At 39.2% G+C, this 27,322-nt stretch overlaps 5 protein-coding genes and 2 long non-coding RNA genes across 8 annotated transcripts in view; 4 read left to right on the forward strand and 3 right to left on the reverse strand.

Moving 5' to 3' along the window:
• Positions 1-4: 4 nt before the first annotated feature.
• Positions 5-2,780, reverse strand: LOC130692225 (zinc finger protein 383-like). Its single transcript, XM_057515300.2, has 6 exons — positions 2,037-2,780; positions 1,429-1,932; positions 561-1,346; positions 450-496; positions 323-386; positions 5-250 (listed from the first exon to the last, which is right to left on the reverse strand). Exons 1-6 carry the CDS (start codon positions 2,676-2,678, stop codon positions 5-7), a joined length of 2,289 nt encoding a protein of 762 aa, XP_057371283.1. The 5' UTR covers positions 2,679-2,780.
• Positions 2,781-3,009: 229 nt separating this feature from the next.
• On the forward strand, positions 3,010-4,583 carry LOC130692367 (zinc finger protein 19-like). The gene is made up of 3 exons (XM_057515473.1): positions 3,010-3,160; positions 3,591-3,688; positions 3,794-4,583. Exons 1-3 carry the CDS (start codon positions 3,131-3,133, stop codon positions 4,353-4,355), a joined length of 690 nt encoding a protein of 229 aa, XP_057371456.1. The 5' UTR covers positions 3,010-3,130; the 3' UTR covers positions 4,356-4,583.
• Positions 4,584-5,479: 896 nt separating this feature from the next.
• Positions 5,480-7,141, forward strand: LOC130692391 (uncharacterized). 2 transcript variants are annotated; one of them, XR_009001388.2, is made up of 5 exons: positions 5,480-5,896; positions 5,960-6,061; positions 6,145-6,305; positions 6,409-6,542; positions 6,614-7,141. It is a non-coding gene; the product is annotated as an uncharacterized LOC130692391 (long non-coding RNA). The 2 variants fall into 2 exon arrangements; XR_009001387.2 differs by having other exon boundaries at positions 6,145-6,542.
• A 940-nt stretch (positions 7,142-8,081) lies between these two features.
• Positions 8,082-9,250, reverse strand: LOC130692394 (uncharacterized). Its single transcript, XR_009001391.1, has 3 exons — positions 9,163-9,250; positions 8,682-9,079; positions 8,082-8,609 (listed from the first exon to the last, which is right to left on the reverse strand). It is a non-coding gene; the product is annotated as an uncharacterized LOC130692394 (long non-coding RNA).
• Positions 9,251-14,458: 5,208 nt separating this feature from the next.
• On the forward strand, positions 14,459-19,290 carry LOC130692331 (annulin-like). Its single transcript, XM_057515421.2, has 13 exons — positions 14,459-15,176; positions 16,015-16,230; positions 16,340-16,473; positions 16,560-16,692; positions 16,776-16,970; positions 17,092-17,126; positions 17,194-17,368; positions 17,446-17,701; positions 17,768-17,923; positions 17,991-18,070; positions 18,144-18,288; positions 18,360-18,666; positions 18,739-19,290. The coding sequence occupies exons 1-13, from the start codon at positions 14,882-14,884 to the stop codon at positions 19,024-19,026; spliced, it is 2,415 nt and encodes an 804-aa protein (XP_057371404.1). The 5' UTR covers positions 14,459-14,881; the 3' UTR covers positions 19,027-19,290.
• A 118-nt stretch (positions 19,291-19,408) lies between these two features.
• LOC130692360 (heparin sulfate O-sulfotransferase-like) lies at positions 19,409-21,108 on the forward strand. The gene is made up of 6 exons (XM_057515464.2): positions 19,409-19,921; positions 19,977-20,155; positions 20,210-20,431; positions 20,495-20,592; positions 20,659-20,816; positions 20,881-21,108. Exons 1-6 carry the CDS (start codon positions 19,759-19,761, stop codon positions 21,090-21,092), a joined length of 1,032 nt encoding a protein of 343 aa, XP_057371447.1. The 5' UTR covers positions 19,409-19,758; the 3' UTR covers positions 21,093-21,108.
• A 3-nt stretch (positions 21,109-21,111) lies between these two features.
• LOC130692363 (ubiquitin carboxyl-terminal hydrolase isozyme L5-like) overlaps positions 21,112-27,322 on the reverse strand; it is a 53,594-nt gene continuing 47,383 nt past the window's right edge. Inside the window, exons 2-6 of the mRNA XM_057515468.2 lie at positions 22,342-22,476; positions 22,196-22,259; positions 21,837-22,130; positions 21,566-21,763; positions 21,112-21,497 (exon numbers count right to left, since the gene is read on the reverse strand). Of these exons, the coding sequence (XP_057371451.1) occupies positions 21,170-21,497; positions 21,566-21,763; positions 21,837-22,130; positions 22,196-22,259; positions 22,342-22,414 (957 nt within the window). The 5' untranslated portion in view covers positions 22,415-22,476 and the 3' untranslated portion in view covers positions 21,112-21,169. The remainder of the gene's footprint in view (positions 21,498-21,565; positions 21,764-21,836; positions 22,131-22,195; positions 22,260-22,341; positions 22,477-27,322) is intronic.

The raw sequence follows: 27,322 nt of genomic DNA on the forward strand, positions 1-27,322 counted from the left end.
TGATTCAGCTATTTGGCCGATGTGTTTTTTTATGGTTTATTAGGTTGCTGGCGTCATGGAAAGATCTACTGCATTCGTCACATTTGAAGGGTTTCACTCCCGTATGCCTGTTGAGGTGCATTTCAAGTGCTTGTCGCCTTGCAAATTTTTTCCCGCACATTTCACAAACGAATTTCCGCTCGTCTGCGTGAGTTTTTGCATGGCTGTTGCAATTCCCGATGCTTGAAAATGCTTTTCCGCAAACTGGACACTACAACAAGATTTCCAAATTAACGTCGTTACGGTAAATATTTGAAGAATTTTAATTTTTCCCTAGCATTACTTGGTAAGGCTTTTCTTTCGTATGGGTCCGCTGATGCGCTACAAGGTGACTCCTTTTAGAGAACCTAATAGCGAAATGGGATTTTATTTATCTTTTTTTCAGCTGAAAAGATAAAAGAACAATTTACCCCATGCCACAATCACTGCACTTCATGGCAAATTCTCCTTGATGAGCCTAGCATAAACAATCGGTTTAATGTTTCTTATACAAATTTTACAGACATTTAGAAGCAGAGTACCTTTACGTGGGTTTTATACAACGACCTTGTCGCAAAAGCTTTATCGCAGTGATCACATTTGAAGGGTAACACACCAGTACACTTCGGCACGTGCGCAAGTAAGTTGCTGTTAACATTAAATCTCCGACCACATGTTTCGCATTCGTACGGCTTTTCTCCAGAGTGGATACGTCCATGGGTAGTCAATGCTCCTCGACTGGCGAAGGCTTTGTCGCAAATTTGGCACTTAAATTCACGTGGTCCATGGTGTATTTTGACATGATAGAGGTAATGGGAGCGGCGCTGGAATTGTCGAGGACACTGTTGGCACTGTAATGGAATCGTATCCTCATGCCTAGTCCCCTGGCCTGGCAAATGATTGTCATTCGATTCTTCAATCCTATGTGTTTTCCTGTGGCGCTGCAAACCTCTGATGTCCGAGTAAAATTTCCCACACTCATGACAGCCATGAGGCTTGAGGACCTCTGCATCTGTTGCGTGCTCCAGTACTTCGTTGATTTGATCTGTTTCTTTGCTGATAACGGCATCCATTACATCGAGTTGGCGTGCTGATTCAAATTCTTCAGGAGTTGATTGATGACCTACGTCCGCTGTAGACAACGGATTTTGCAGCTGCGAAGTCGTGTAAGTTTCATTGATACACATATCTTGATCAGTTTCTGCAGACGGCAAAGCGCAGTACTGGGCTTCATCCTGTTTGTCAGGATGTTTGTTGTTCTGGTACATGGACTGAATTTGTGCTTGTAGGGAGTGGACCTCTTTTTCTAACGATAAATAACGTTCGAGCTATTAAAGTAACAGAAACCATTTTATTGGGTAACAGATCAAAAGGTAATTCCAAGAAGTGTACAAATATATTTGTACCCACCATGAGATCACACTGGGTACATAGTAAAACAGAAGATTTGGAAATGGGTTCACCGACTACAGGTTCCAACTTAATGGCGATGTCAAGTCTAGGAATAAGATGATCGAAATTGTTACACAGTAGGCACTGGAGATCTTCATCGACTAAATCTTTTGCGCGGTCAATATCCCCAAACGAAGTGTCATTCAGAATATTTTCCGGCACATTTTCCAGGATATCTTCATCGTCAATCGGAATTAAATCTTCACTTGTATATGACTCAGTATAAGAGGACGAGTAGCTTGACGAAGATTCTTCATCCTGATTCAATTCATCTTCAGATTCTTCAAGTGATTCTTTATCGGTTACAGAGCTTTCATCGTCTTCGGGTGATTCAGGTGTGCCGCACTTCGAGGCAGTTCGCTCTAGGCCTCTACATATAAAATCAGTTTCTTTGGCAGCAGACTCTACAGCCGACGAGGAACACGCTGGTAAAGATGATAACATCGATGAGCTCGACGGAATCTACAAGTTTAATTGAATTATTGAGTCAAAAACGGTAAAGATGAATCAGAATTTTTATTTTGTTCAATTTCAGCATTATATTTTTTGCTAGAAAACTGAAGTACCTCAAGCTGTACTAAGGAATGGGTTGGTGTTTCCTCTTGAAGAACAAGTCTTGTTTCAGCTAAGGAACTTGCTGGTATAACTGATGAGGAGACCTTACTACAGGAAGGAAGTTGGCTAACATTGCTGCTGTCATATGGATATGTCCTTTTTGATGGGGCAGGCTGGGAACTTGAGTTACTGTTTGGCCACATCGTTTCATGATTCTGCATGTAGAGTGATGGTGAATAGTAGTTTATTGGATTTATTGGAGGCTGGCCACTGGGATACACTGATGGTGAATTAGGGTTGTAAAAAGTCCCATAGAATGCAGAGGAATGATGTGAAGGAGGTAAAATGGTGCCATAATAGCTACTCATGCTACTTTGCTGGGATCCAGCAAGCATAGAACGGTAATATGGGCTGGGGTAATTTGAATACATTTGCTGTGTAGTTAGGCAACTAGAAGGTGATGCCATAGATGGAGGAACTAGGTAGTTTGCTGTAGGTTGTGTTCCATGATTTCCCTCTGCTAACGGCGAACTAAGTGATGGTTGAGGAGGGTAGCACATAGGAACATTACTGGGATAGGAAAGACTAGAAGAAATTTGCATATTGGTAGACCGGCTCTCCCCTGAACCAATTTTTCCTGTAGTATTCTCCATGGTACACTTAAAACAATCCCCTTTCGTCAAACAATTTTGAATCCCCCATCAGGAACAAAACTTCTTAAACGGAAATCTGCTTTCTGTTTTCGTTAACGCTTTTGTAAATATAGTCTGCAAGGCCATCTAGTAGAACTTATTTCAATACGCTTTTTTTTTGAGGAAATGAGAAGCTGGGCATTTTCATTTAAACAACTTTAGGCACTTTTAGAACATATTTCGTTTCACAGCAAAATCATCTTAGCTTTACGATAAGCTGCAGTTTTCTTCAAAAAGAAAATTCTATTGGCAATCGGTGGTTTGGTACTATAGCTACGCTTTAGTACAAGCCATCACATAACTTTCCCCACCTCCTTTTTCCGCCATTGCTTTGTTTTGGTTCGTTTTTTTGTTTATCTTCGCACAAACAAAATGTCGTATGGTTTTCTGTAACATTTTCTACGTTTAAAAAAATGCCCTCACACCGCTATAGCGACAAAAAGGTAACATCTGCTTCATTTCCAGATACATTAGCAACAGTTTAAAGAATGTATATTAGCTATTGTTCTTAGTCCTTGGTATTTTTCAACAAAAGATGCAAGTAATAAAAAAAAATTACGCAAATCTTTAAAACTCATTCTATAGTAATTTTTTCGCTCAATAACCACGACTATATACTTAATCACCCATTACGTTGTCTAAAGCTATGGTTTACTATACTGTGATTGTTACACCGAAATTACAACTAACTTCTCAAAATTTTGCTTATGTTGGTTACTTAAAAACATAGTGAAGCTCTCAACAATCCATTGGTTACAATAGATTGGTGATGGAATCATATGCAACTTATTTGTTGACTTACTTGAAAGATTTCTTATTACCTTAGCAATACAGTACAAGCAATCTTTATTCATTTCTTCATTACCATTGCAGCCATCTGCAGATCAAGACAGCAGCAGTTCAGATGACAATGATCATGGGAACAACGAAGAGCCAAGTGCATTAAAAGTACGGCTTTCTTTTAGCACCAGGTAATTGGTTTTGAAAAACTTTTTTTCTGTTTCACATTTGTAAATTTTAAAAAACATTTCTTAAGCTATTGTTTTTATTCATTATTTTAAATCCACTATTGACAGCTATAAGGCTGGACAAGCCAGGTTAGAAGCTTCTCCAGCAAGGGATTCGTATCCACCAATAAACTTTTGTCACCGCCACAGCGAAGGCAGCGACCAAATAGCACAGACGACATCGCCAAGACTCCCAGCGGCTTTTGCTATACCAACTCCGGACACTTCTTGGAGCCGACGACATTCATCTAATCCAGTAGAAACTGCACTACCACCTTCGCGCAACCGATCTTTTCAATGCCGAGAGTGTGGCCGTGCCTTTCACGATGGCAGTCGATTGAGAACTCACCTTCGCATCCATTCCGGAGAGCTTCCCTTTGAATGTGGCTTATGCTTTAAATCCTTCATAAGCAAGTACCGACTTGATCGTCATCAACTTATTCATTCAGGAACAAGAGCTTTTCGATGTGAATTGTGTGGTCAGACGTTTGTCACCAAAGACAAATTGAGCCGCCATCACGTTATCCATACCGGGGAACGACTCAGTTGTGACCAATGCGACAAAACCTTTTCCCGTCGTGACAAACTGTCCAGACATCGGTTAACTGTTCATTTCCCTAAGGCCAGCTAATTGTTATTGAAAATTATCAAAAAGCCTTATTAAATTATATATATTATCTTTTCGTCAGTGAACTCTGATGTCCCATACGGTGAATCGATCAGTGTCAAATAACGCTCTTTATGTGTGATAATTTGGCCTGTATTCTGACCTATCTAAACATTCCCTCACTTGTTGGTAGGAAATGTTAAGAAGAGCTATAATGAATAGAACTGGAGTGTCTATACATCCTTCTGCAGCCTTAGAGACCAGACAAAAGAATACTATTGATGGATGATGTAAGTAAATGCTACGTAGGTCCAACGATGTAATACAGAAATAGTATTCTTAATCGTGTGGATTGTCTGTTGTTCCAAACTGTCCTGAAGGAAAGTTTTAAAAATAGGATAGACCTTATTGACGGCCATCAGTTGCCGCCATCGTCGTGCCGCAGGCGTTTATTCAACTAGGAAAATAATATCAGCCGCAATGATCCCCGCAATGAACCTCGACGTCGCCCAAAAGGAAAGGTTGGATCCGCGACTATGAAGTCAGTGGCACATACTTAGTATTATTATTGAAGTGAGACCCCCCCCCCCCCCCCCCCCCCCCCCAAAAAAAAAAAAAAAAAAAAAAAAAAAAAAAAAAAAAAAAAAAAAAAAAAAAAAAAAAAAAAAAAAAACGGAAATGCCTCTTCATCGCTCGCATCTATGCTTCCCACGAGTGGCACGCGTTGCCTAATTTTTTGAAACTCACTGAGATCATTGTCGTAGGCTCGTTCCGTTTATTCAAAGTTCTCTTCTTTCTTGTCAGGCTTAATTTCTCTTGTTCTGTGTGATTTTTATTGCATTCGAAGAGTTTAAATTTTTTCTGAATTTTGACAAAAGTGGGAAGGCTATAGCCTTCTCACTTTTCAGAAAAACGAAAAAACGGGAGAGAAATTAAGCCCGACAAGAAAAGTCGGGCTTGCCGATTTTTTTCATTTTCTTTCAAAAATCAAGATATTCCGGCAATCCGTTTTACCCAAAAAACAAATATCGGCCATTTATCTGTTTCACTGCTATCGCCATCTACCGGCCGATGAAACGGACTACCATGTATTGCATCAAACTTATCCATTTTGGCAATCCAAGTGTGCAATGCTGCATGCTTTTCTTTGACAATTATTTTATTTTGCTGCAATGTTTGGTAAACTGCCATTATGCCCAATATTTTTGTCTTTTCATTTTAGGTCTACCCTTAGATGATCTATACCTGATTCTGTGTTCTAAAGTGATCTGCTTTCACAGCTACATTTCTGTGTTCTTTTCTGTTGGTCTATGGTTCTGAATTGAGGCAGGGCATATCTTTTTATGCTATGTCACTAAGTACTATAGGGAAAAAAAATAACTGAAGTTCATTGAGGTCTCTTCTGATTCTCCTGATATGCATCTCAACTGATTTTTATTTGCTTTTTAACATCCATTTCATAGTGGTACGTGTGGCTTTGATTAATATTACCATAAAGACTGCCGAAAATAGGTGTGGTACGAAAACTCAGAAATGGCATGAGTTCAACATCAAACATGGATTAGGTACTTCTTGGTTTCTTTTCTGTCGCAGAAATTATTTTTAATGTTATTATTTTGCATTCACAGAATTTTAGCGGTGGATCAAGTCAAGTTTGGGAGTGTTACAGGATGGAAGAGTCGGCCTGTAGTTGAAAAAACACTGAGAATGCATTACCATTAAGGTATAAGGTAAAGTAATAGAGTAATGCAAATTGTCTAATGAGAACTATCATCATGTGTTAACGAATCTGTACAACGGTGATTCTTTATAGTTCTGTCACAGCTAGATGCCTCAAATAACTCTGCTTCTCTGGCTAAAGAACAACTTGTCGTTTACGTTCAGAGTGTTGGTGAAACTGGGTACTTAAATGGCCCTAAAGATGTTTCACTTCGCTGCGATTGCGGCGATGAACATCATATATGGATGCTTTAGGTATGAAAGGAATTTGCTTCAAATAATTTTGAATTTATGATGAAGCATTTCTCCCCTTTTTGCCAACCATGTCTAATCTACAAAAAAAAAGTTTATCCAATAGGAAAGGATTTTCATATACTGGGAACACTACTATCAACAATGCAACATTCTATGTGTGCTAGTTTATCATTCAAGAGCCTTGTGCAATCATGTTAATCTGCAATTTGTATGCCATTTCCGAAGCCTCCACCAGAAGTTGAATCTTAATTATGTTTTTCTTTTCTCGATTAGTTGAAGCTTAATGGCGTTTTTTTTTATCGATATAGGTTAATAGTAACATTGGATCTGAAAAGATTCTTGGTTGGGGCAAGACACTGAATAAATTGTAATAATTGGATGGATGCCATGACATTTCTATACTTCATTCGGATTCCCGACACGGTATTTTATATTTAAAAAATTGAAGTGCATATCTGGGCTCCCTTCTTTTCTGTGGCCCCGTTTCCCTTAAATTTTTAATAAGCCCGTAGGGGGTCATGCCCCTACTGTACGGTATATATAAAAACAACATATACCGAGGTTTGGAGGGCTCTGGCCGGAAAGGGGACGTGGGGTGTCCGCTTAGTCCGATGAAGTCTTCACGGAGGGCGACGTGGCTGCCCACAAATCCGAATTAATGGCTAATCGCTCCTGTAAAAATGTTCCATATCTTCGGCTCTTCTTCCGGCTTCTCTTAGCCAATCACCGGGTAATCTCCCCGGTGGGTCAACAAGGCAGTGTCTCCCCCTGCCTGGGTTGACGGCAACTTCTGAAAGGGCTGTTATGCCTTTTTAGAGTTGCAAAAAAAATTGTAATGTGCAGAGAATTGTCAATAAAATATTTTTTTTTTAAATTTTTTTTGCTAAATTTCATTTTTTTTTCATTATCTTTGTTCGCTGTATTCACATTTTATATTTATGAACTTTTTTTATATTCAGCCTTCTCAATTCATCTTTATTGTTTTTGCCACCTTCGATGGTAAGCATTGTTTCCATTAGTTTATCGTTTATTTGTAAGCATTCAGTTATTATCCGAGGGATCGAACCGTGGATGGTCGGCGTACCGCGCCGATGCTCTACTGATGAGCCATGAGATACATAATGACAATTTTTCTAGTCATCTGCGGACTTGCATTTACACTTAGGATAAAACTCAAATAATACTGCATATATTCATTTTCTACGTTTATTCTGTTTCACAGCTACTGAGGATTGAACCCAGCACAACAGGTATCGCAGCTAAAGGCTCTACCACAGAGCTATGCACCTTATGAAAGAAATAGAAAGATAAACATATAGTTGTGAAAGACTGAATAAATATCCTAGACGATAACATATGATATGCGATATGATATATCTCGTGGCTCAATGTTAGAGCGTCGGCGTTGCACGCTGAATGTCTGGGGATCGATTCCCATACGAGTAAAACATAATACAAATACAAAATGACTCAGGAAATATCCAGGTATTACACGTTGTTCCTTGAAACTAGATTGAAGAATTTAAGGTGTGTACAATTACTAAGAATTTAAAGTAATTAATACTAATTAAATGCCTACAAATAAACGATAAACTAATGGAAACAATGCTTACCATCAAAGGTGGCAAAAACAATAAAGATGAATTGAGAAAGCTGAATATAAAAAAAGTTCATAAATATAAAATGTGAATACAGCGAACAAAGATAATGAAAAAAAAATGAAATTTAGCAAAAAAAATTTAAAAAAAAAATATTTTATTGACAATTCTCTGCACATTACAATTTTTTTTGCAACTCTAAAAAGGCATAACAGCCCTTTCAGAAGTTGCCGTCAACCCAGGCAGGGGGAGACACTGCCTTGTTGACCCACCGGGGAGATTACCCGGTGATTGGCTAAGAGAAGCCGGAAGAAGAGCCGAAGATATGGAACATTTTTACAGGAGCGATTAGCCATTAATTCGGATTTGTGGGCAGCCACGTCGCCCTCCGTGAAGACTTCATCGGACTAAGCGGACACCCCACGTCCCCTTTCCGGCCAGAGCCCTCCAAACCTCGGTATATGTTGTTTTTATATATACCGTACAGTAGGGGCATGACCCCCTACGGGCTTATTAAAAATTTAAGGGAAACGGGGCCACAGAAAAGAAGGGAGCCCAGATATGCACTTCAATTTTTTTAATATAAAATACCGTGTCGGGAATCCGAATGAAGTATAGAAATGTCATGGCATCCATCCAATTATTACAATTTATTCAGTGTCTTGCCCCAACCAAGAATCTTTTCAGATCCAATGTTACTATTAACCTATATCGAGAAAAAAAAAACGCCATTAAGCTTCAACTAATCGAGAAAAGAAAAACATAATTAAGATTCAACTTCTGGTGGAGGCTTCGGAAATGGCATACAAATTGCAGATTAACATGATTGCACAAGGCTCTTGAATGATAAACTAGCACACATAGAATGTTGCATTGTTGATAGTAGTGTTCCCAGTATATGAAAATCCTTTCCTATTGGATAAACTTTTTTTTTGTAGATTAGACATGGTTGGCAAAAAGGGGAGAAATGCTTCATCATAAATTCAAAATTATTTGAAGCAAATTCCTTTCATACCTAAAGCATCCATATATGATGTTCATCGCCGCAATCGCAGCGAAGTGAAACATCTTTAGGGCCATTTAAGTACCCAGTTTCACCAACACTCTGAACGTAAACGACAAGTTGTTCTTTAGCCAGAGAAGCAGAGTTATTTGAGGCATCTAGCTGTGACAGAACTATAAAGAATCACCGTTGTACAGATTCGTTAACACATGATGATAGTTCTCATTAGACAATTTGCATTACTCTATTACTTTACCTTATACCTTAATGGTAATGCATTCTCAGTGTTTTTTCAACTACAGGCCGACTCTTCCATCCTGTAACACTCCCAAACTTGACTTGATCCACCGCTAAAATTCTGTGAATGCAAAATAATAACATTAAAAATACTTTTTCAATAGACAAGAAACCGAGAAGTACCTAATCCATGTTTTCTGTTGAACTCGTGCCATTTCTGTTGTTCCGTACCACACCCATTTTAGGCTCAAATACAGTCCCACAATTGTTCAGTTCCTTCATTGCATGGACTTATTACTAACGATTCCTTTAGTGCAGCAGTAACAGAATTTAAATTTAACACACCGTCAGGTGGTGGGCTGAATAACTAAACAATAAATAACTGTTTGTTAAATTGTTGACTTATTTTGAATTCTTATTTGAAAAGTTTAGGTACCTGACTGTGTTCGCCTAATGCCAACTCATCCTCACGTTCAGTTAGGGATGAGTTTGGAAAAACCTCCTTCACTGTTTGGAAAGTGTCCTGTTCTAATTCGTTTTTTTTCCAGTATCTAAGCATGTCGACTCAAAATTTGAGCTATGAAACACAAATGAATAAAAGAACACAAATACAATCATTATGTATTACCAACCTTTGTTTTGTTGTTATCTAATACTCTGTGCTGCTGCAATAATGAGCCTTCAGGTTCATAATTTGATCTAATAAACAATAATTAATAATTTAAAACCAACGTAATAATCTTAATACTTACCTTCCTTATCTTTTATTATCTATTCCATTTTTAAATATTGTTCTCCAGCCACGCGTTTTTCTGCAACCACGCTACTCAACTCACCACGCGACTCAAATTGCCTACATGCTTGTAATAACGACTCTCACCGGTAGATGGCTACGGGGAGAACAAAGAAAAAAATGTGATTTTTTTTCCGCATTTTTCTTTTTTTTTTGGGGTTAAAACGAATTGCCATATTTCTTGCTGTTTTACTGCTACCGACCGGTAGATGGCGGTAGCAGTGAAACAGAAAAAAAGGCCTATATCTTTTTTTGTGGGGTAAAACGGATCACCATAAGATATAGCTACAACGATTGATGAATTTGATTCGAAATTAAGTGAAAATCATAAAAATGTTGTTATTTTTCATTGGGCCAACCGTTTTTTAAATACATTGAATATTTGTGCTGCATCGCGCTAGCGCTGGTACGTACTGACGCGGCGCTAACGTTCTTTTGAATATTCGCTTTATTTAAAAAACGATTGGTTTGACGCAAAAACAAACCACTCTATCAAAATCATCGTTTAATTTTACTTGTTCTGTGTGGTTTTCATTGCATTCGAAGAGTTTTAATTTTTTGCGGATTTTGGCAAAAGTGAGAAGGCTATAAGCCTTCTCACTTTTTCATTTTTAGCCAAAATTTAAATTTCATTTTAAATACATGATTCCGATTCATAATTGAACGAGAATGAAAGTTATGAAGCTTATTTCTACGCTGGCCTTATAGCTTTTCGAAGAAACGGAAAAAATGGGTGATATATGCTGGCGCGCCAGCAGCGCGTTAATTCTATTTATTACAAAAACGGCCGGTTTGACGAACAAATAAATATTGTTGTGTCGTCAGCTTCTTATTTTAGGTTAAGTTACATCAAATTTAATGTTGAAATTTACAAAACTGAATTTCAGTCATGCTGAAAATTAAACCCAACAAAATAAGCCCGACAATAACTGAATCAAAATCGAAAATCGAAAAAAAGTGCTTTAAGAGCCCCAACTTTGTTTTGGGTGTGACGTGTGTTAAAAAACTATAATGCCCATTGAAGAAATTACTTGAATTCCGTGATTAACATTCAATTCTGAATCGAAATCATGGTAATGGTTGGCCCAATAGCGTCCAGGGATAGAAAGCACGTTACCATTATACAAGCTTGTGATAAATACAATATATCTTGTAGCACTTGTACGACTAATGATGTCCAAACAATTGTTGAAACTATTTTTCCGTGTTTGCCTTAGAATTGATAATAAGTGCGCAAAAATTGCTTAACATAAACAAAATGGCAATGCTAGTTTAAATGGGCTAAATAGTTCTAGCTTTCGGTGCAGTAATTTGATCTATTTAAACTCAACTTTTCGTGGAGAATCACACGATTAGTTTGTTTTCTCTACAGCAACTTATGTATACAAGTCAGCTGTTTGTTGTTTTTTTTTATACCGTTTTGGGTTTTGGGGGTCCGAATTGGTCATTTAATAGCCACGTAGCAGATTTTAGACACACACAGAATCCACTAATTGGAACAAAAGTCCAAAGACCGACCTAAAAAAATTTTATGATGTTAAAAACAAAAATTGGCAATCTGTTTCTGAACCCCCCAAGCCTGTTCAGAATTTGTAATGCTGTCTACTGTGTGTCACAGTTATTATTCTAACATTGAAACACTATAATTCATGTAGATACAAGAACAGTCAAGAATACCAAAAAACAAGTTAGATTTCGAAAAAGATGGATTGTGGTTGGATTTCGGAAACAAGTTATTTTAAAATAATGTAAATTTCCTCTGAATATCTAGAACATTTCCCCTTCTTAATGGTTTGTGCTGATCTCGATATTATTGCTTAACGAGAAAATTATTCTTACTCTTCATTTTAAACCATTTTTAGGGTGGGGGCAGCCATGGTTTGTTTGACGGTTATGCAAACAAATGCCTTGTTCCATCGCTGGGTTAACGCCGGGTCATTTTAAGTTAATTTTACACAATTGTCATGTGACAGCAAAATTGACGAGGGATCATATAAATTTACGGTTCAAACTCGGTAGCCTCCTTTTTATCTGATTTTGTTGGCGAACTCTTTTAAATGTTATTTTCTGTTATTTTTTTTAAAGATTTTTTACCGAGTAGTCGAGAGAGAATTCCCGATAAACAGATAGAAAAAAAGGTATGTTTCAATTGACATAATTTCCGGTGGCATAATAGCCTTTGGCGTCGCCAGGAAGTCCTGGAATGAATTAATTTTTGGAAGAAAAATGTTTGGAAAGTCATATGACGACAGAAAACATTGCCAATGGACATCAACAAACATTCGTCCTCGTAAAAAAAAGGTAAATGTTAATTTTCTCTTTAGTTTGAGCAAACAAAACAAATAAAAAAAAGTAAAGGAAAAAAAAGCCGCATTTTTCAAGATGATCAGAGAGATGTCCTAATTTGGAAGTGTTCACGAACCCTGATCGTTGTTTAGCTGAATCCAAATCCCAAAACAGTTGCCAAATATAATGTCATTTCGCCCTTGAATTGACCGACGTCGGAAGGGTTGGACGACGTCCAACTGATGCTCCTTTGGTTGCTTCTAGCCAATAATAACTTAAAGAGGCATCTTCAATTGCGGTTCGGTATCCTGCGTTGACCGTCTGCCTGCACTACTCTTAGCTACGCTTCCTGATACCGATCTCGTGCAACGAGTGGCCTGTAAACAAAAAACGTTCCATCATTTAAATTGCCAAATTCTTTGATGTATGCAAAAGAAAAAGAAAGAAACATACGAAACGAGCAAAACAAATGATGAATGAAAAAGGAAAAAACAAAACAAACAAACCTGTCGTCAGCCATTGCGTCACGAGACTACATTCTTGATCCAGAATCCAAAAACGATAGAAGCGGTGCGCTAATGCCAAAAACCAAATCCTAATCGCACTCTCAAATGATTTGCACATTTCCATTTACTTAAATTGACAAGTAACCCTTGAGAAATTAGCTGGATACGTATGTTTGTATAAAAAAAGCTAGCGATACGTTTTTTATCTACGGTTTCCATTTATTTTTTGCTGAGGGCTTGGAAAAAATATGAGAGCCCTCAAGTGTTTTATTTATTTATTTTTTGGTAATGCAGACGACCTTCTGGCAACGCACAGTCCAACATTCGATACAAACAGATTCACTCTGGCGGTTCGCGGTGTTAATGGAACGATGCCTTTGGCAAGGATTTATCTCAGAATCAGGTCTTCCCGGTGCCAAAGAACTCATGTTTTCATCCGTGTCTTGCAGACAAATTCTCGGCTTTTAACAAGTATTGCTTTACGATATATTTACGTGACTCTACAGCTACTGATTGATTTGGTATGTTTTCCTATTTTTTTCCTTTTTCTTGTGCTACTTTTTAATAGGGAAAGTCAGACAACTTTCGGTAAAACCAAACTTCCATAAAGTCTTCGGTTGTCTACTTACCACACTGCGCCGTTTTTGGTAAATATCATAACGGATTCAATATTCTTTTGCATTCCGGTCTCGTCAGGCGAGCTTTGGTTATTACTAAGATATTGTCCCTATCAGCGTTAGTCGAAACCAAAGTCGCCGCTGTGCGTTTCGATACGGGTCATTTTTTTTTTTTCAAATCTAAACGCGGGAGTTAGAAAAAAGAAAAAAGATAAAGTAAAAAGTCTCAAGGTCATGCAGTTTGTAATTTAAAACTCACGTATAGCGCTTTCTTCACCTCTCCCCATGCCTACACGTCCGTAAGCGTGACAATGGCAGATAAGCGATTCGGCACTCGGCGACAACAACGCAATTTTGCATTCCGTTAAAACGCTAATTCACACTGGCCGTCCAAATTTTTCATCGTGCGGACAGCAGCGATAAATATTTTACGTCTATCTAAAGGCAAATTCCAAACGTCTTAACCGGTGTTGCTAAGTAACCACAGGAAGTTTACACCGAGTGCTAGACAGACGCGTTTTGTGTACATAGAAAAAGGAAAAATCTCATCCGAAAAAAACCGGGTGCGGAAGGACCTCCTCTCTCGTGTTTGCTTCTTTTGACCCTAAGGCTGTGTTCAATGATGATAGTGTGACGTCACCTTTCAAACTTTAAGGATACTTTCGTGTTTACTACGTATAGCAAACAAAAACATATGCTTATATTTTCGTGTGCCTTTTGTCTTCGCCGAATTTCGTTGGGCGGATTTACCGGATTCTTTTTCGAAGACTTGTTTATTCAAATGAGATGCACCAGACGTTCTTGCCGTAGGTTGTCGTGTACGCTCATTCCTTCGCTCGCGAGATTCTTTTTTGTCGTTGTTCTATCGAGACTTTTTCTTTCCCTTCGCATTGTCTGAATATATTTGGGCTTTTGTCCATTTCTCGTTTGTGCAGCCACATGCACTCACAAAACACTATACACTGCCATGTGTGTGTGTGTGCGTGTGTGTGTGTGTGAGTGCTTGCGTGTGTTTCGTCTTCCCTTTAAAAAAAGGACCTCCTCTCTCACCGTTCGTTCACGAAAGAGCTGTCGTACGTTCCGCCGAGCAAAGCATCAACCCCTAGCCTTGCATCAGTATAGCCAGCGGACCCAGCCTCAGCAGACGGGTTGGTTTTGTCTTGAGATTCCATCTCGTTCTCGTGTCTGTCTGTGAAGCTTCTTCTTCAGCGAAATAACCGTCGCCATTGTTGGGTTAATATCATCGCAACGCACTGCCTTTTTTAGGCACGGAATTAAAATCTGTGACGTGATTACGTGTGCGACCTCATTAAATTTGACCGGACGTTTAGTAAACAGTTCAAACGAACCTAACCGACAACGTTACGAAAACGAATGCTCCGTGTTCTACGTGCGGAAGTGTAATTGTCACCGGAAGCGTGACTCCATCCGCGTCCGTTCAATCTCTTATAAGAAAGTAAAACGTACTTGATCGAGAAATCAGTTGAATCTCGTCGCTGTCAACGTGCAGTAACGACTGCATAAACCTTGATCACGATGGGTAATCGCAATTCGTCTGGTAGAACGTCTCGTGCTATAGCAGTGTTTACCAGCTGCTGCAAGTGCCGCACCTACAGTTTTGATGGCACTGATGCCGGCCGCGGCCACGATGGCGCTGCTGTTCAACCAACTACCTCGGGTGAAACGAACGAACTACAACCTGTTGCCCCGAGAAGCGAAGAGCCAGTCGCAAACCTACCGCCGACTAACAACACTCCCGAAAACCTGCCCAACTCTGAAAGCCCAGAAATGTCGAGAATAAGGCTGCCAAGACCACCTAGACGCCCTGTCGGTAAAGCTTCAATCTTTTCTCTTGTTTTCTTTTTTTGTTTTCCACCAGTTGTTAATGTTCTCGCCAAAGAAAGCCAATGGTGCCTCGACATGAAAAGCGAAGCGCTAGATGGCAAACTTTGGCTGAACTGGCACACGGTTTTCTCCTCATTATGGGCACTATTAAGCTACTACTTCATAAAAGGACATTGACATATTTCCCCGCTCTGTACGTGACTCTTGTCGTTGTACCGTTACGACGCAATTTGTCAATCACCTAACGCATCTTGTGTTCACTTTACGGAATTGAGTTTACGTGCTCGAACTGCGCTGTCCTTGACACCCGCGTCCTTAATATTGTTTTGACAGTATTGTTTTGGACGGACTCTTGTACTTTTTTAGAAGAAAAACTAGTCTTATCATAAGTAAAATATCTGTTAACTACCGGTTCGTGTTTTCTTTTCAAACAAAGAATGTATACAAGGATAGCGTTGGTCTAATGATGTCTATCAAACACGTTGTCGTGTTACAAGGTTAAATTGATTTCATTTTCCTTTTGTGATTGCGTTTCCAAGTAACCTATCAAAATTTTGGGGGAAAAATAATTGCGAAATCTGCGAAATCTGAAGGAGAAATAAGCTGTCAGAATATGTTTGCTGTGAGACGGTCCGAAAATAAAACCCGCCCGTAGGACAGTCTAGACAAGGACTGGTATAAATAGAGTCCAAGACATGATTTACACGTTTTCTTTCTTTTGCCTTCCTAATCCATCGACGCTTATCATCGAATTTGTTCCCCCTTTAAAGCCTAAAAATAAATAACCCTTTCTCTTCTATTTTTTGCTACAAAATACAAAACAGATGAAGCTGGAAAGGCCGGACTGAAGGTAAACTTGATCGATATCCTAATCGCCGAAAATGGAAAAGATCATCATACGTTCGACTACGAGATGATGGAGCGCCAGGTTGACGCCAACCTTGTTGTGCGCCGCGGACAACCTTTCAATCTTCTATTGAATTTAAACCGCAAGTTTGATCCGGCCACAGACGCTGTCTCTCTTATCTTCACCGTTGCGGGTACACGGCGTTGTCGTTTAACCCTCCTTCTTTTTTTTTTATCCCAGCATACAAGACATGTTGATTTATGCTTTATTGAAATTTTCCACTTGTTGCGCGTAATGTTTAGACGCCAAAATGCCGAGCCCGAGTAACGGCACAACTATCGCTATTCCCTTGCTCAACGACAATAGCAGCGCGCTACCTGCTGGAGGCTGGTGGGCTAGACTTGTTGCCTCTGGCGATCTCTCCATTAAAGTGCAAGTATGTCATTTATAGAAGGAAACAAAAAATTACGACAATCGTTATGGACGCGGACGACCTTCACGTTCGAACATTTCTTTCCTTAGGTCTGCACCATGGCAACAAGCGTCGTCGGCGTATGGAAATTGGATGTCGACACCAAATTTATCCCTACTGGCGCCGCTCTTTCGTACTCGTTGCCCTCTAGAATCTACCTTCTTTTCAACCCATGGTGCAGAGGTTCGAAACCAGTTTTTTTTTTTAAATATGCATTTAAAAAATCGTGACTCACGAATCTTGGAAACAAAATGACATGATTGTAGAGGATCTCGTGTACATGGAGGACGAAACTTGGAAGAAAGAATATGTCATGGCTGACTCTGGCTTGATTTGGCGTGGAAGTCATAACCGGATGCGCCCTTGTGCCTGGAACTTTGCACAGTTCGAAAAGGACATTCTTGAATGCAGCATTTATTTGCTTAGCAATGTCGGCAAACTAACCATTGCGGGAAGAGCCGGTATTTTCTTAAAAATTTCTAGCTACGTGTGGCACAGCAAAACCAATATACATAGACTTTACAAAAATATCCGTTTTGTTTATCTAAAACATATGACACCTTTCTATGTTTACTTTCACAGATCCGATTCGTGTTGTTCGTGCCATTTCCGCCGCGGTAGGACGCTAAACTATTTCTTCTATTTACGACTAAAAGTAAAACAAACAACTCTTTCGGGATTTAGGTGAATTCATCCGACGATAATGGTGTGTTGATGGGCAACTGGTCCAATGACTACTCTGGTGGCACAGAACCAACGAAATGGCAAGGCAGCATGTTAATCCTGCAGAAATATTGGAGCACTAAAATGCCAGTTAAATTTGGTCAATGCTGGGTCTTTTCCGGTGTGACCACGACTGGTAGGATAAATCATCGCAGCCTATTTTCAATCATGTCCAGAAATGTGCATCTCTCCTATTTTTCTTATTGATTTAAGTCTGCCGCGCTCTTGGCATCCCTGCCCGATCCATTACGAATTTCTCTTCTGCTCACGACACTCACGGAGGATTAACTATTGACACATTTATCGGCGACGATGGCAAAGTCGTGGAAGAGCTCAATTCCGACTCTATCTGGAATTTCCACGTCTGGAACGAGGTGTGGATGGAGCGTCCAGATTTAGAGCCAGGAAATTATGGTGGGTGGCAAGCTATTGACGCTACCCCGCAAGAAGAAAGCGATGGAGTCTATCGGTAAATATTATTCCGAAACATGTTTCCGAACGACGGAATTCATGTTTTTTTTCATGACCGAAACAGATGTGGTCCTACGTCAGTGGCCGCCGTTAAGCGTGGCGAAGTTAAAAAGGCGTTCGATACTGCCTTCCATTTTGCCGAAGTCAATGCTGATAAGGTTTACTGGAAATACAAAGGCACCGGTCAGCCGTTGAAGCTGATCGACAAGAGGACCGACGAGTAATATTTCCATAGAGTTCGGCGTTTATTCAAGTTGCCTAACAAAATGCTTTGCACATTGTCATAGAATCGGCCTGTCTATCAGCACTAAAGCTGTCGGAAAATTCCAGCGCGAAGATGTCACGGACAATTATAAGCACAAAGACAGTATGTTCGCGGATTCAAGTTGAACAACAAAAGGACTGTAGCTACTCTAATTTTATTTTATTTCCTTCAAAAGATTCGGCGGAAGAGAGAGAGGTGGTTCTGAAAGCCCTTCGTCAGTGCGGACATTTGTACAGTCGATACTACCTCAACGAGGCCTTAGAGGACGTTCGTTTCGATTTCCAGCTACGCGATGACATTGTTATTGGACAGCCTTTCAGGTAAGGTTTAATTAAACGTAATTCACTACGGATATACAACATCTTTATTTCTTTATTATTAAATCGTTCAGTGCTGTCGTGACTGTGGCCAATCGAAACCGCAGTAAAGATTACACCGTCGAAGTTACTCTGCGCATTGACTCGGTGCTGTACACTGGAAAGCTGAAGAGCGTGATCAAAAAAGAGGTCTTTCAACGCACCATCAAGGCCGGTACCGCCCAGAACATTACGTTGCCCGTCTCGTACGCAGAGTACGCACCTGAACTTAGCGACCAATGTGCCTTCAATATTGCCTGTTTGGCCAACGTCAAAGAGACCGAATTCGAATTCTTTTCGCAAGATGACTTCCGCGTTCGTAAACCCGACATCGCTATCAAGGTAACGCGTGAATAAGCAAAATGCATGTAGGGAATTTCAAAGGAAATCATTTGTTTTTCTCAAATTTTACAGGCTCCGACAGAAGTTCCGCTAGGTGAACAGTTTGACGTGACTGTTTCTCTTATCAATCCACTCCCGATTCAACTAAATGGCGCTAAATTCGTCATCGAAGGGGCTGGACTAGGCACGCCACACAAAATCAGCGTGGATAAGGTAGCGCCTGGCAAAGAAGCCCGCACTGTGGTTAAAATGACGGCTGCTAAAGCTGGACAGAAAACTGTGTCTGCCAAATTTTACTCCAAGGAGCTCAATGACGTTGACGGATATCTCAACTTGGATGTTATCGACAATACTGCCTAAAAAAAGTTTGCTTTTTCTATTTGTTATATTGACACAATTATTTTTCGTCAAGTTTGTCTAACTCTTTAAAAAAAAGTTTACGCGTGATAAAACGTTACCAAATTAGACCAGAGAACTCTAACTCTGCCAAAAAAAAAAGTGACAATTTAGTGTTTTACGTTTGAGGCGCGCAAGTTCAACGGTTGTTGGCAAGCTAAAAATGGTGTTTGTGTTAAGCAATTACTAAAATATACTGATAATAATAATACACGGCTAAAACTAAAATTACGCATTGGACGGTGGCATAGCGACAAACACTAGGCACGGCGCTAAAGTGTTAGCAACCTCCAATTGAATTAGAAGTCAGAGCTTTTTTAGCTCAAGTTGACGATGACCAGTATTTCCATCTGCAGCCGTTGGGTTAAACCTTTTGGCTGAGCACGATTGATATACGATTTGAGTACTGCCATAATATAGCGTTGGACATACAAGAGCTACTGATGCGAAATACTGGGCCATCGTAAAATTTTCAACTAAATCAATGCGACCGCTCTAAACCTCTGCTCATTTATGTCTCAAGGAATTTAAAAAGCCATCTATGGGCCGCTTAAAGTACAGTTTTAACTTGGTAGTTTCGATGGCAATTTATGACAGGCGATCGATCATGTCTGTTGTGCTTTTCAAAAAATGACTTTCTATTTAACTGCATCGACGTACGACAAAATTTGAAGTTCCTTTCTAGAGCAGGAAGCCATGGCTTTTAGGACGTGTAATTTATCTGCGCGAGCCGTCTTTCTTTTCAATATTGTAACAGTTTTAGTTCTTGTGACTTATTTTGTGGATTTAGAAAAAAAGATAGCCAATGCTAAGTATAATTCAGAACAGGATTCAAGCCTGCTTAATAACCAAGTCAATGGTAATAGCGTTGATAAAGTATATCACCTTTCTACTGTACCAGAAATTTTCTTTAGGTGCATTGCTGTCCAACAGTTTCTCGTCACAAAACCTAACTGTGTTCTACAATCGTGTCCCCAAGACTGGGTCAACCTCTTTTGTTGGTTTGGCTTACGACTTGTGCTCAAAAAATAAATTCAAAGTACTTCATGTAAATGTCTCAAAAAATGCACATACAATGTCGTTGTCTGATCAGGTAATCATTTACTTTTAAATTCGATGCAACATTGTCAACAACATTTGTTTGTAGTTGCGGTTTGCAAGGAATTTAAGCAACTGGGATCTGAAGCAGCCATCATTTTACCACGGACACATAGCATATTTAGATTTCGCAAAATTTGGATCTTCATCACCATTGTTTATTAACTTAATAAGGCAGCCACTTGATAGAATGGTTTCCTACTATTACTTTTTGAGGTATGGAGATGACTTTCGTCCACACGTCATCAGAAAAAAGCAAGGGAACAAAACAGTAATAAGTTTTCAAGATATTGGTAATCCTATGTCTCATTTTTTTCAAATTCTCAAATGCTAGTCATTTGATGATTGTGTAAAAGAGGGACAAGCAGAGTGTGACCCAAATAATTTATGGCTCCAAGTGCCTTTCTTCTGTGGTCATCATGCAGATTGTTGGTAATAACACTTGATAAAATTCTTAATTTGTTTTAGCAACTGAGTATTTAAAATTTTGAAACATAGGACACCAGGTAGCAGTTGGGCATTCGAACAAGCAAAGAATAACTTGGTTAAAAACTATTTATTGGTGGGCGTAACAGAAAAAATGGAAGAATTTGTCGCTGTTCTGGAAGCCACTATTCCTAATTTATTTAAGGGAGCCCTAAAGCTTTATCGCAAAGGTATTTAAAATTTCGTTTGCATGAAAAAAAAAAATTTCAAATGTGACTGCGATCTTTTCTCTAGGCTCGAAATCTCATTTGCGGAAAACAAACATGAAGATTCCGCCAAAAGCTGAAACAGTAGCATTTTTTAGAAACTCAACTGTATGGCAGTTAGAAAATGATTTTTATGAGTTTGCTCTCAGACATTTTGAGTACGTTAAATCTCGTACCCTTAAACCAGATCTTTCGGCTAAAGGACAACAGTTTTTTTATGAAAAAATTCGTCCAAAATAAATCGTTTTATCAAAAAGCAAAGTTTGTCCGACATTTTTATTCCATGTTCCTTTGGAAGTTGTTTTTACATTAATAAATCAGCTTTTTTTCTGAGTAATAGCTTTGGCTACTGCTCTTTGTTTAGCTTTCTCGTACAACGGAAGCAATTGGCCTTTCTCACCAAGCATGCGGAGAAGTTGGACAATTAACGGTAGATAGTTGTGTTTACGCCGGACATTTTCTACTTTTTGACGCTTCCGTTTGCTTTCTTCTTCTTCGCAAAGCATCAAGAGCCGCTGGATCTCATTTTGCATGTCAGTCGTGATAACGGACTGTGACTGTAGCCGTTCAATCTCCTTTTGCCACGCTAATTTCCGATCAGGAACGATTGCCATCAAGTTGAAATGAATTTCCCCTTCGCTGTATCTGTTTAACAAAATCGAATGTTTTCGGAATCTTTCATTTCGCCTGAGAGTGAAGTAATGCAAAACAACCTTTGAATACGTTTCTCGATTATCGGCCTAACGACATCGATCCAGTCAGCTTCAGTTGGGATGGCGCCAAGATCAATAGGACCTTCTTTCAAACCATCAAGTTCATATAGGCGGCCATCAATGGGAACATATCCGACAAAATGAAAGGTATCGTCATCTTTAGATGATGATTTGGAATCAAATTCAAAGAGAGTTTGTCTGTTTTAAAGACAATGTTTTCATTAATGGAAAAAAAAACCCAAAAAGGACAACATTTGAAATTGCTCTAAACCTAGCAAATGAGTTGTGAACACTTCGAATAGTATCACTGTTGCTCAGTGCTAACCCTTTCATATTGGCATCAAAAGCTTGAGTGAATTCTTTGAACTCTCCAAGAGTGGGGCCCAGATGAAGGTCAGGGTGCTTGCTATTTAGAAGGATACTGATAATGGCTTGTGTTGCACAAGCATTGTTAATGACCTGTTTGGCAAAGAAAATCTTGTCCAGTCTACTGTCTTGAACAACTGTTCCAACCACTTCTTCATTTGGCACCCACTTGAAAAGAAATATGAGCCCATGAATAGGTCTGCCACAAGAAAAAAGTTGAACAAATTAATGCTGGACCAAAAAAAATACATCATCTGCAATTACTTTAATTTGTCAAACTGTTCTGGATCCAAACTCCATAGCTCTTCAACTTGGACCCCTTGCACTTCTATTTAATTAAAAGAAAAAAAAAATCAAAACCCAACGTCATCAAACGAGTCTTTGTCAACGTTTCCATTTTTAAGACATACCGAAATCTCTGATTAATTCAGAAAATACGCCGGGATCACTTTCGATCAAACACCAGTTACCAGCATCTGCCATTCTTTTTTTTTTTATAAATGAAAATGATACTATGTTGTTTCAATTAAGAATACAAAATCCAACTAACACAGCGGTATGAAATAGTTGACAGCAAAGCGAGAATGCAAAAAAAAAAAAAAAACGTCTGCTACAACTACTCGACCGTTGGAAGCCTTTTCGCACTCGTTCTAAGCGACATGTTCATTTCAAAATACAGAAAATACATCTCCTAAATCCCAATTCTATTGCTGCGAAATGCACTTCTCGTAATGAACACGTAGTCGTTGGCCTTTTGTTCGATTTCAAAATCAAGATAAGCTACCGTAGACAGCGGTATGTCTGTAAGCGTGTAATCGCATCTTCAGTTGGCTTGGTCTGTCGGCATTTCATCACGGCATAAGCTAAATTGATAACATCCCAAAACGAGTCCTGACTAGACAATACGTCATTTGTGGCAAAGGTATTCGTTTCCGTTGGTATTCGCGGTTTTTATTTTTCTTTCCTTTCAAGAATATATGGGTACGAGAAAAATAATCCTGGGGGTCGCACGGCAACAACGGGAAGCCCCGTCATCAATTGCGGATCGTTGGGCACCCAGCAGGTACTACATCCGATGCACACCAAAATTTCAACCATACAAGCGTTCGAATTTCCCACTAGGTTCATCATCATCAATGGGACTTTCAACTACATTTGCTAATCTTCAGTCAGACATAGCCACCTATTGGAGGAGAATATGTTTAGCTTCTTTTATTCGCCTCTTCAATTGACATTGTCCTTAAAAGGACACGCATGTTTTCTATTATTCAAGCAAAAAAGGAGAATTTTTTTTTTTTTTTTTTAAGTAGTTCATAAAAGGACTAGCAGAAACCCACAGGCAGGTATATAAGTTGGAGGGAGGTAACAAATGCTTTTTTGGCCTTCCCATCGTTTTTGTAAAAGAGCGGCACTCTGCTTCGCACCAGGATGTTGTTGCTGCTTATTATATCAGCGCAAGTAATTCTTTGCATGCGAAGATGTGATGGGAAATTGACGACGATCCCACTAAATGGCAATTCAAGAAAAAAAAAGGAAGAAGATGAACGAGGTTAAAGCTTTTTTTTTTTCTCCCTCTCTTTAATTCTTTTTTTTTTAAACTTTTTTTTGAGTGCTGATTCAGCGACAAGCTGGAGCCGTCCAGACTGACGGGAGCAAAAAAAAAAAAAAAAAGAAACGAAAAAAAAAAAAGAAGTCTGACAAAAGCCGAGAACAACCTTGACGTTTTACGTGTAATCACTGCTATGCTAGTTAAAGCAAAACATCTAAACAAAATTGTAAAAAGAAAAAGGTTGAAAATGTCAGTTTGGACTTTTTGACACGAAAATGAAATAAAAACAGTTGAAATTGATGTTTTCACTTGGCCGCTGTCTCTCTCTTTTTTTCCCTTTTTCTTGCCACTTATTTCTTTTCCCTCACACTAAAAATGGAAGCAAAGAGCGAGTCGGATAGATTTTTTTTTTTTTCCCTTTGAGTCAATGGGATCCCCCACCTGGCGACAGTGACATATTTCACGAGCATATCATCGCCGAATAGCCAAAAACGCAGGGGTTGGTCCTCGCTTTTGTTCCTCACTAAAATAACGACATTTGGGGGCCTCGAGAATTTTTACTTTTTCCCTCATACGTGTAAATGTGTAGAACCTATGGCGAAACAGAGAAGACAAAAACTCAAAATAAATCGAACAGATTTCTTCCCCATTTTATCCGTTGGCCCATCCACATACGCTCCCCCCCCCCTCTTGTCGCCGGGGCCATAAAAATAAATAAAACACACGGAACCGCGGGGCACGGGAAGTCGGGAACCAAGACACACACAAACACACACACAAGGACGTGTGTATACTCACATGCTCTGTGTAACTTCAGTGTCCTCCTTGCGGGGCTCTTCTCGGCCTCTTGCACTCCAAAAAGTTAAAAATGCCAAGGCCAAGGAACTTTTTGATTGATAAGAGAGGGCAGCACCTCTGAACGTTTCGTCATACGAACGTGCGTGAGTGTTTGTGGGCAAATGGTTGCGTTATCTGATATGATATTTAAAGAAGAAAAAAAAAAGAAAACCCTCTCTGAAAATCACTCAGCCATCACTCCACCTGTCCCAATCGTCTCATCCTTCCGTCACGTTGGAATTTGAACCCATACAAAAGAAAAACGAAATACATAAAAAGAAAAAGGAAGTCGGGGGGGGGGGGGGATATTATTTTAAAAAATTGTGAATTGACTCAACGGTAACTGATGACACGGCCTATTTGGTCCGAGTTCAGTTAATTCACACTGTAGCGGTAACGTCGTGGAATACACAATACTTGCATACAACGCAGTCGTTCTATCGGGCAATTGGCATCAAGTTCGGATACGTTCCAGTGAGTTCCCGTTTCCCGTTTTCTTTTACTTCCGCCAGTAAGCTCCCCACACAAACACACACCGCTATTACTGGAACCGGTGAGCAATCGGTCTACAAAACCCAAGGAACTGAAGAAAGAAACAAAAAAATAATAACAATAAATACAAGTACCGAACCCCCCCCCCCCCTCAAAATAAAGGACAGGAAAATCTAATTTGCCGGTCAATTTTATTTTATTTTTCAGTTCCCGTTTTTTTTTTTTTTTTTAAGGTCTTTCTTACATTTCTTTCTATTACTTTGGTTTCCCCTTGACTGGGCTCAACCGCATCGACATGTTTTCACGCAAATGGAGCGTAACCCGTTTTCTCACCATTTTTATTTTGCCTTCACGTCACAAAAAAAAAAAAAAAGACGATGGGGAAATGAATTTAACATCCAATGAGTTCATTTTCGGACGCAAGGGAAAAAAAGCCATCAACTTCTAGTGGTAACCATTAGACTCTGAATATGGCCGCAGAAGCCAGCGCACCTTTCGCTCTCAACAGGTAAGCAAAAAGACTTGAGGGCGATTTCAAAGCCGCCATTGTTATGACACTACGAAAAGAAAAATGTAGATATTTTATTGAAGCTCTCCAATCAAAGAACAATGCAAGCGGTTTCACAAGTGTGAATAGCTTTTCAAGGTTTTTTTTCTTTGCTTTAAAAAAAAAAAGAAAGAATTGATCGAATAAAAATTGAAAAAAAAAAAAAAGGAAGGTGATGTTCCAGAAAACAAGAACGGTATCGGCCTTTTTGAATGGAACGCACCGAAACACAATCCGGAATTTTGGATGGCTCTTTTTTTTTTTTTCTTTTCCCTTTACTACTCGTTGGTATACAGCGCAGGGGGTTAAAACAAGATGGAATGTTTTCATTCAATCAACAAGGTAGATGGACCACAACACAGGCAAACTTCAACAAAAAGAAGGGGAGGGAGTAAATCAACGGATTTTTTTTTTTTTTTGAAAAGAGTAACCCTAAACCTCTTTTTCTTGAATTTCCCTTTACTCCAGTGATAATAAAATAAAAGAAGAAGAACCTGTAAAAAAAAAAAAAAAAAATGTGCCGCCGTATGTCAATCCGGTGCCCAGCATTTTTCTTTGCTCTTTCCCCAGTCGTTTTCCACCTTTTATTTTTTTGCTTATGTTTTCCCTCTACTGTTTGGGGCGTATTATTTCAACTCTTTTATGCTTTTTCAACAAGTTCCCCATTTTTCTTGTTTAATCACAGGAAATTTGCTGGCCTTTTTTTTTTTTTTGCCCGGTCGTCTTCATCTGCCGTGTTTTCACTTCCGCTATTGTGTTTTTGACGATGGGATCGCCCTCCCCCCCTCTAAAAAAGAGTTCCTGACAAACAAGATACTATATACACGTAGATCTTATTTCCCTCTTTTTTTTTTATATATCCCTCCGTTGCAAATGGCCGTCTCGTGGGAGAATCACGTGGGTTCCCCTTCCATCATCAAGGATATAAAAAAAAGATATTGTACCATTCCACTGTGTCGTATACGTACATGGAAATAAAAAAAAAGAAAGAAAGAGAGAAACGACACAAGAGACAAAGAGAAAGAAAAACAAAAGAAAGTTTTTAAATCGCACTGTATAAAAAACAAAAAAAAAAAAACTATGCGCGTTCCAGCAGCAAAAGCCAACACGAGCAGACGGGTCTGGACAGACAATTCACCTTTAAAAAAAATAATAAATAAAAGGGCGGGGTGAACGAGTTATTACCAGATGCCTATCTGAAGAAGATCCTCTTGTTTTAAATGGAGACACACGCGCCGAGCTTATGTTTGTTTGTTTATTCAACTAAATAAAATAAAATTTGAAATCGTTTTATCTCGAAAAAGCTGCTACCACCAGTGAAATAGATTTACCCCTTTTATTTCGTCTTGATTTAAAAAAAAACAAAAAAACGAAAGAAAAACAACACATTTTGATGACCCTCTGTCAATAAAAAAAAGAAACAAACAAAACTTGCCCAGACATTTGCTGGGCAAACGGGGCGGAATATAAAAAAGGAAAGAATTTCTAGAAAATCCAGTAAGACCTGAGGGCCATCGATAACATCCGACTTTTTGGGTGGCGATTATTTCGTCCAGTTTTTACTTTGGGAAAAATGAATTTCAAATGAGTGTAAACAAATCCAAAAAACGAAATTTGAAAATGAAACTGAAGTCGATTGTTGGGGGGGGGGGGGGGGGGGATTCCAAATAATAAATGGAAGAGCCGGGAGGATTGATCCACTGATGAAACATCATGCATTTTAATTGGAAAATCATCGCATCGGGTTAAAGGATGAGCACTGCGGGTGTAACGGAATGTTTCCACCTTTTCTTATTTTTTTTTTTTCCTTTTATTTCTTCCCCCCCACGGGCCGACAGGTTTCAACTGTTTATTCATTTTGGCCTCCCCCCCCCCCAAAAAAAAACAACTGTTTGTACTTTCCTTCGAATATTATTCAATTTTTTTTTCAGAAGCAGAAAGAAAACAACAATTAGCAAAGAAATTT

Source organism: Daphnia carinata, chromosome 1 (genome assembly GCF_022539665.2).
Source record: "Daphnia carinata strain CSIRO-1 chromosome 1, CSIRO_AGI_Dcar_HiC_V3, whole genome shotgun sequence".
NCBI lineage: Eukaryota > Metazoa > Arthropoda > Branchiopoda > Diplostraca > Daphniidae > Daphnia > Daphnia carinata.

Excerpts from the sequence above, each read along its gene's own strand:
- LOC130692367 (XM_057515473.1), top strand. The coding sequence starts at position 3,131 with ATGCCCTCACACCGCTATAGCGACAAAAAG. Across the intron at positions 3,161-3,590 it reads ACCGCTATAGCGACAAAAAG|CCATCTGCAGATCAAGACAG; the intron begins GTAACATCTGCT and ends TTACCATTGCAG. Across the intron at positions 3,689-3,793 it reads CGGCTTTCTTTTAGCACCAG|CTATAAGGCTGGACAAGCCA; the intron begins GTAATTGGTTTT and ends CACTATTGACAG.
- LOC130692360 (XM_057515464.2), top strand. The coding sequence starts at position 19,759 with ATGGCTTTTAGGACGTGTAATTTATCTGCGCGAGCCGTCTTTCTTTTC. Across the intron at positions 20,432-20,494 it reads AAAAGCAAGGGAACAAAACA|TCATTTGATGATTGTGTAAA; the intron begins GTAATAAGTTTT and ends CTCAAATGCTAG. Across the intron at positions 20,817-20,880 it reads CCTAAAGCTTTATCGCAAAG|GCTCGAAATCTCATTTGCGG; the intron begins GTATTTAAAATT and ends TCTTTTCTCTAG.
- LOC130692225 (XM_057515300.2), bottom strand. The coding sequence starts at position 2,678 with ATGGAGAATACTACAGGAAAAATTGGTTCAGGGGAGAGCCGGTCTACC. Across the intron at positions 1,347-1,428 it reads GTACCCAGTGTGATCTCATG|CTCGAACGTTATTTATCGTT; the intron begins GTGGGTACAAAT and ends TTACTTTAATAG. Across the intron at positions 497-560 it reads TGTATAAAACCCACGTAAAG|GCTCATCAAGGAGAATTTGC; the intron begins GTACTCTGCTTC and ends TGTTTATGCTAG.
- LOC130692331 (XM_057515421.2), top strand. The coding sequence starts at position 14,882 with ATGGGTAATCGCAATTCGTCTGGTAGAACGTCTCGTGCTATAGCAGTG. Across the intron at positions 16,474-16,559 it reads ATCTCTCCATTAAAGTGCAA|GTCTGCACCATGGCAACAAG; the intron begins GTATGTCATTTA and ends TTCTTTCCTTAG. Across the intron at positions 16,693-16,775 it reads TTTCAACCCATGGTGCAGAG|AGGATCTCGTGTACATGGAG; the intron begins GTTCGAAACCAG and ends ACATGATTGTAG.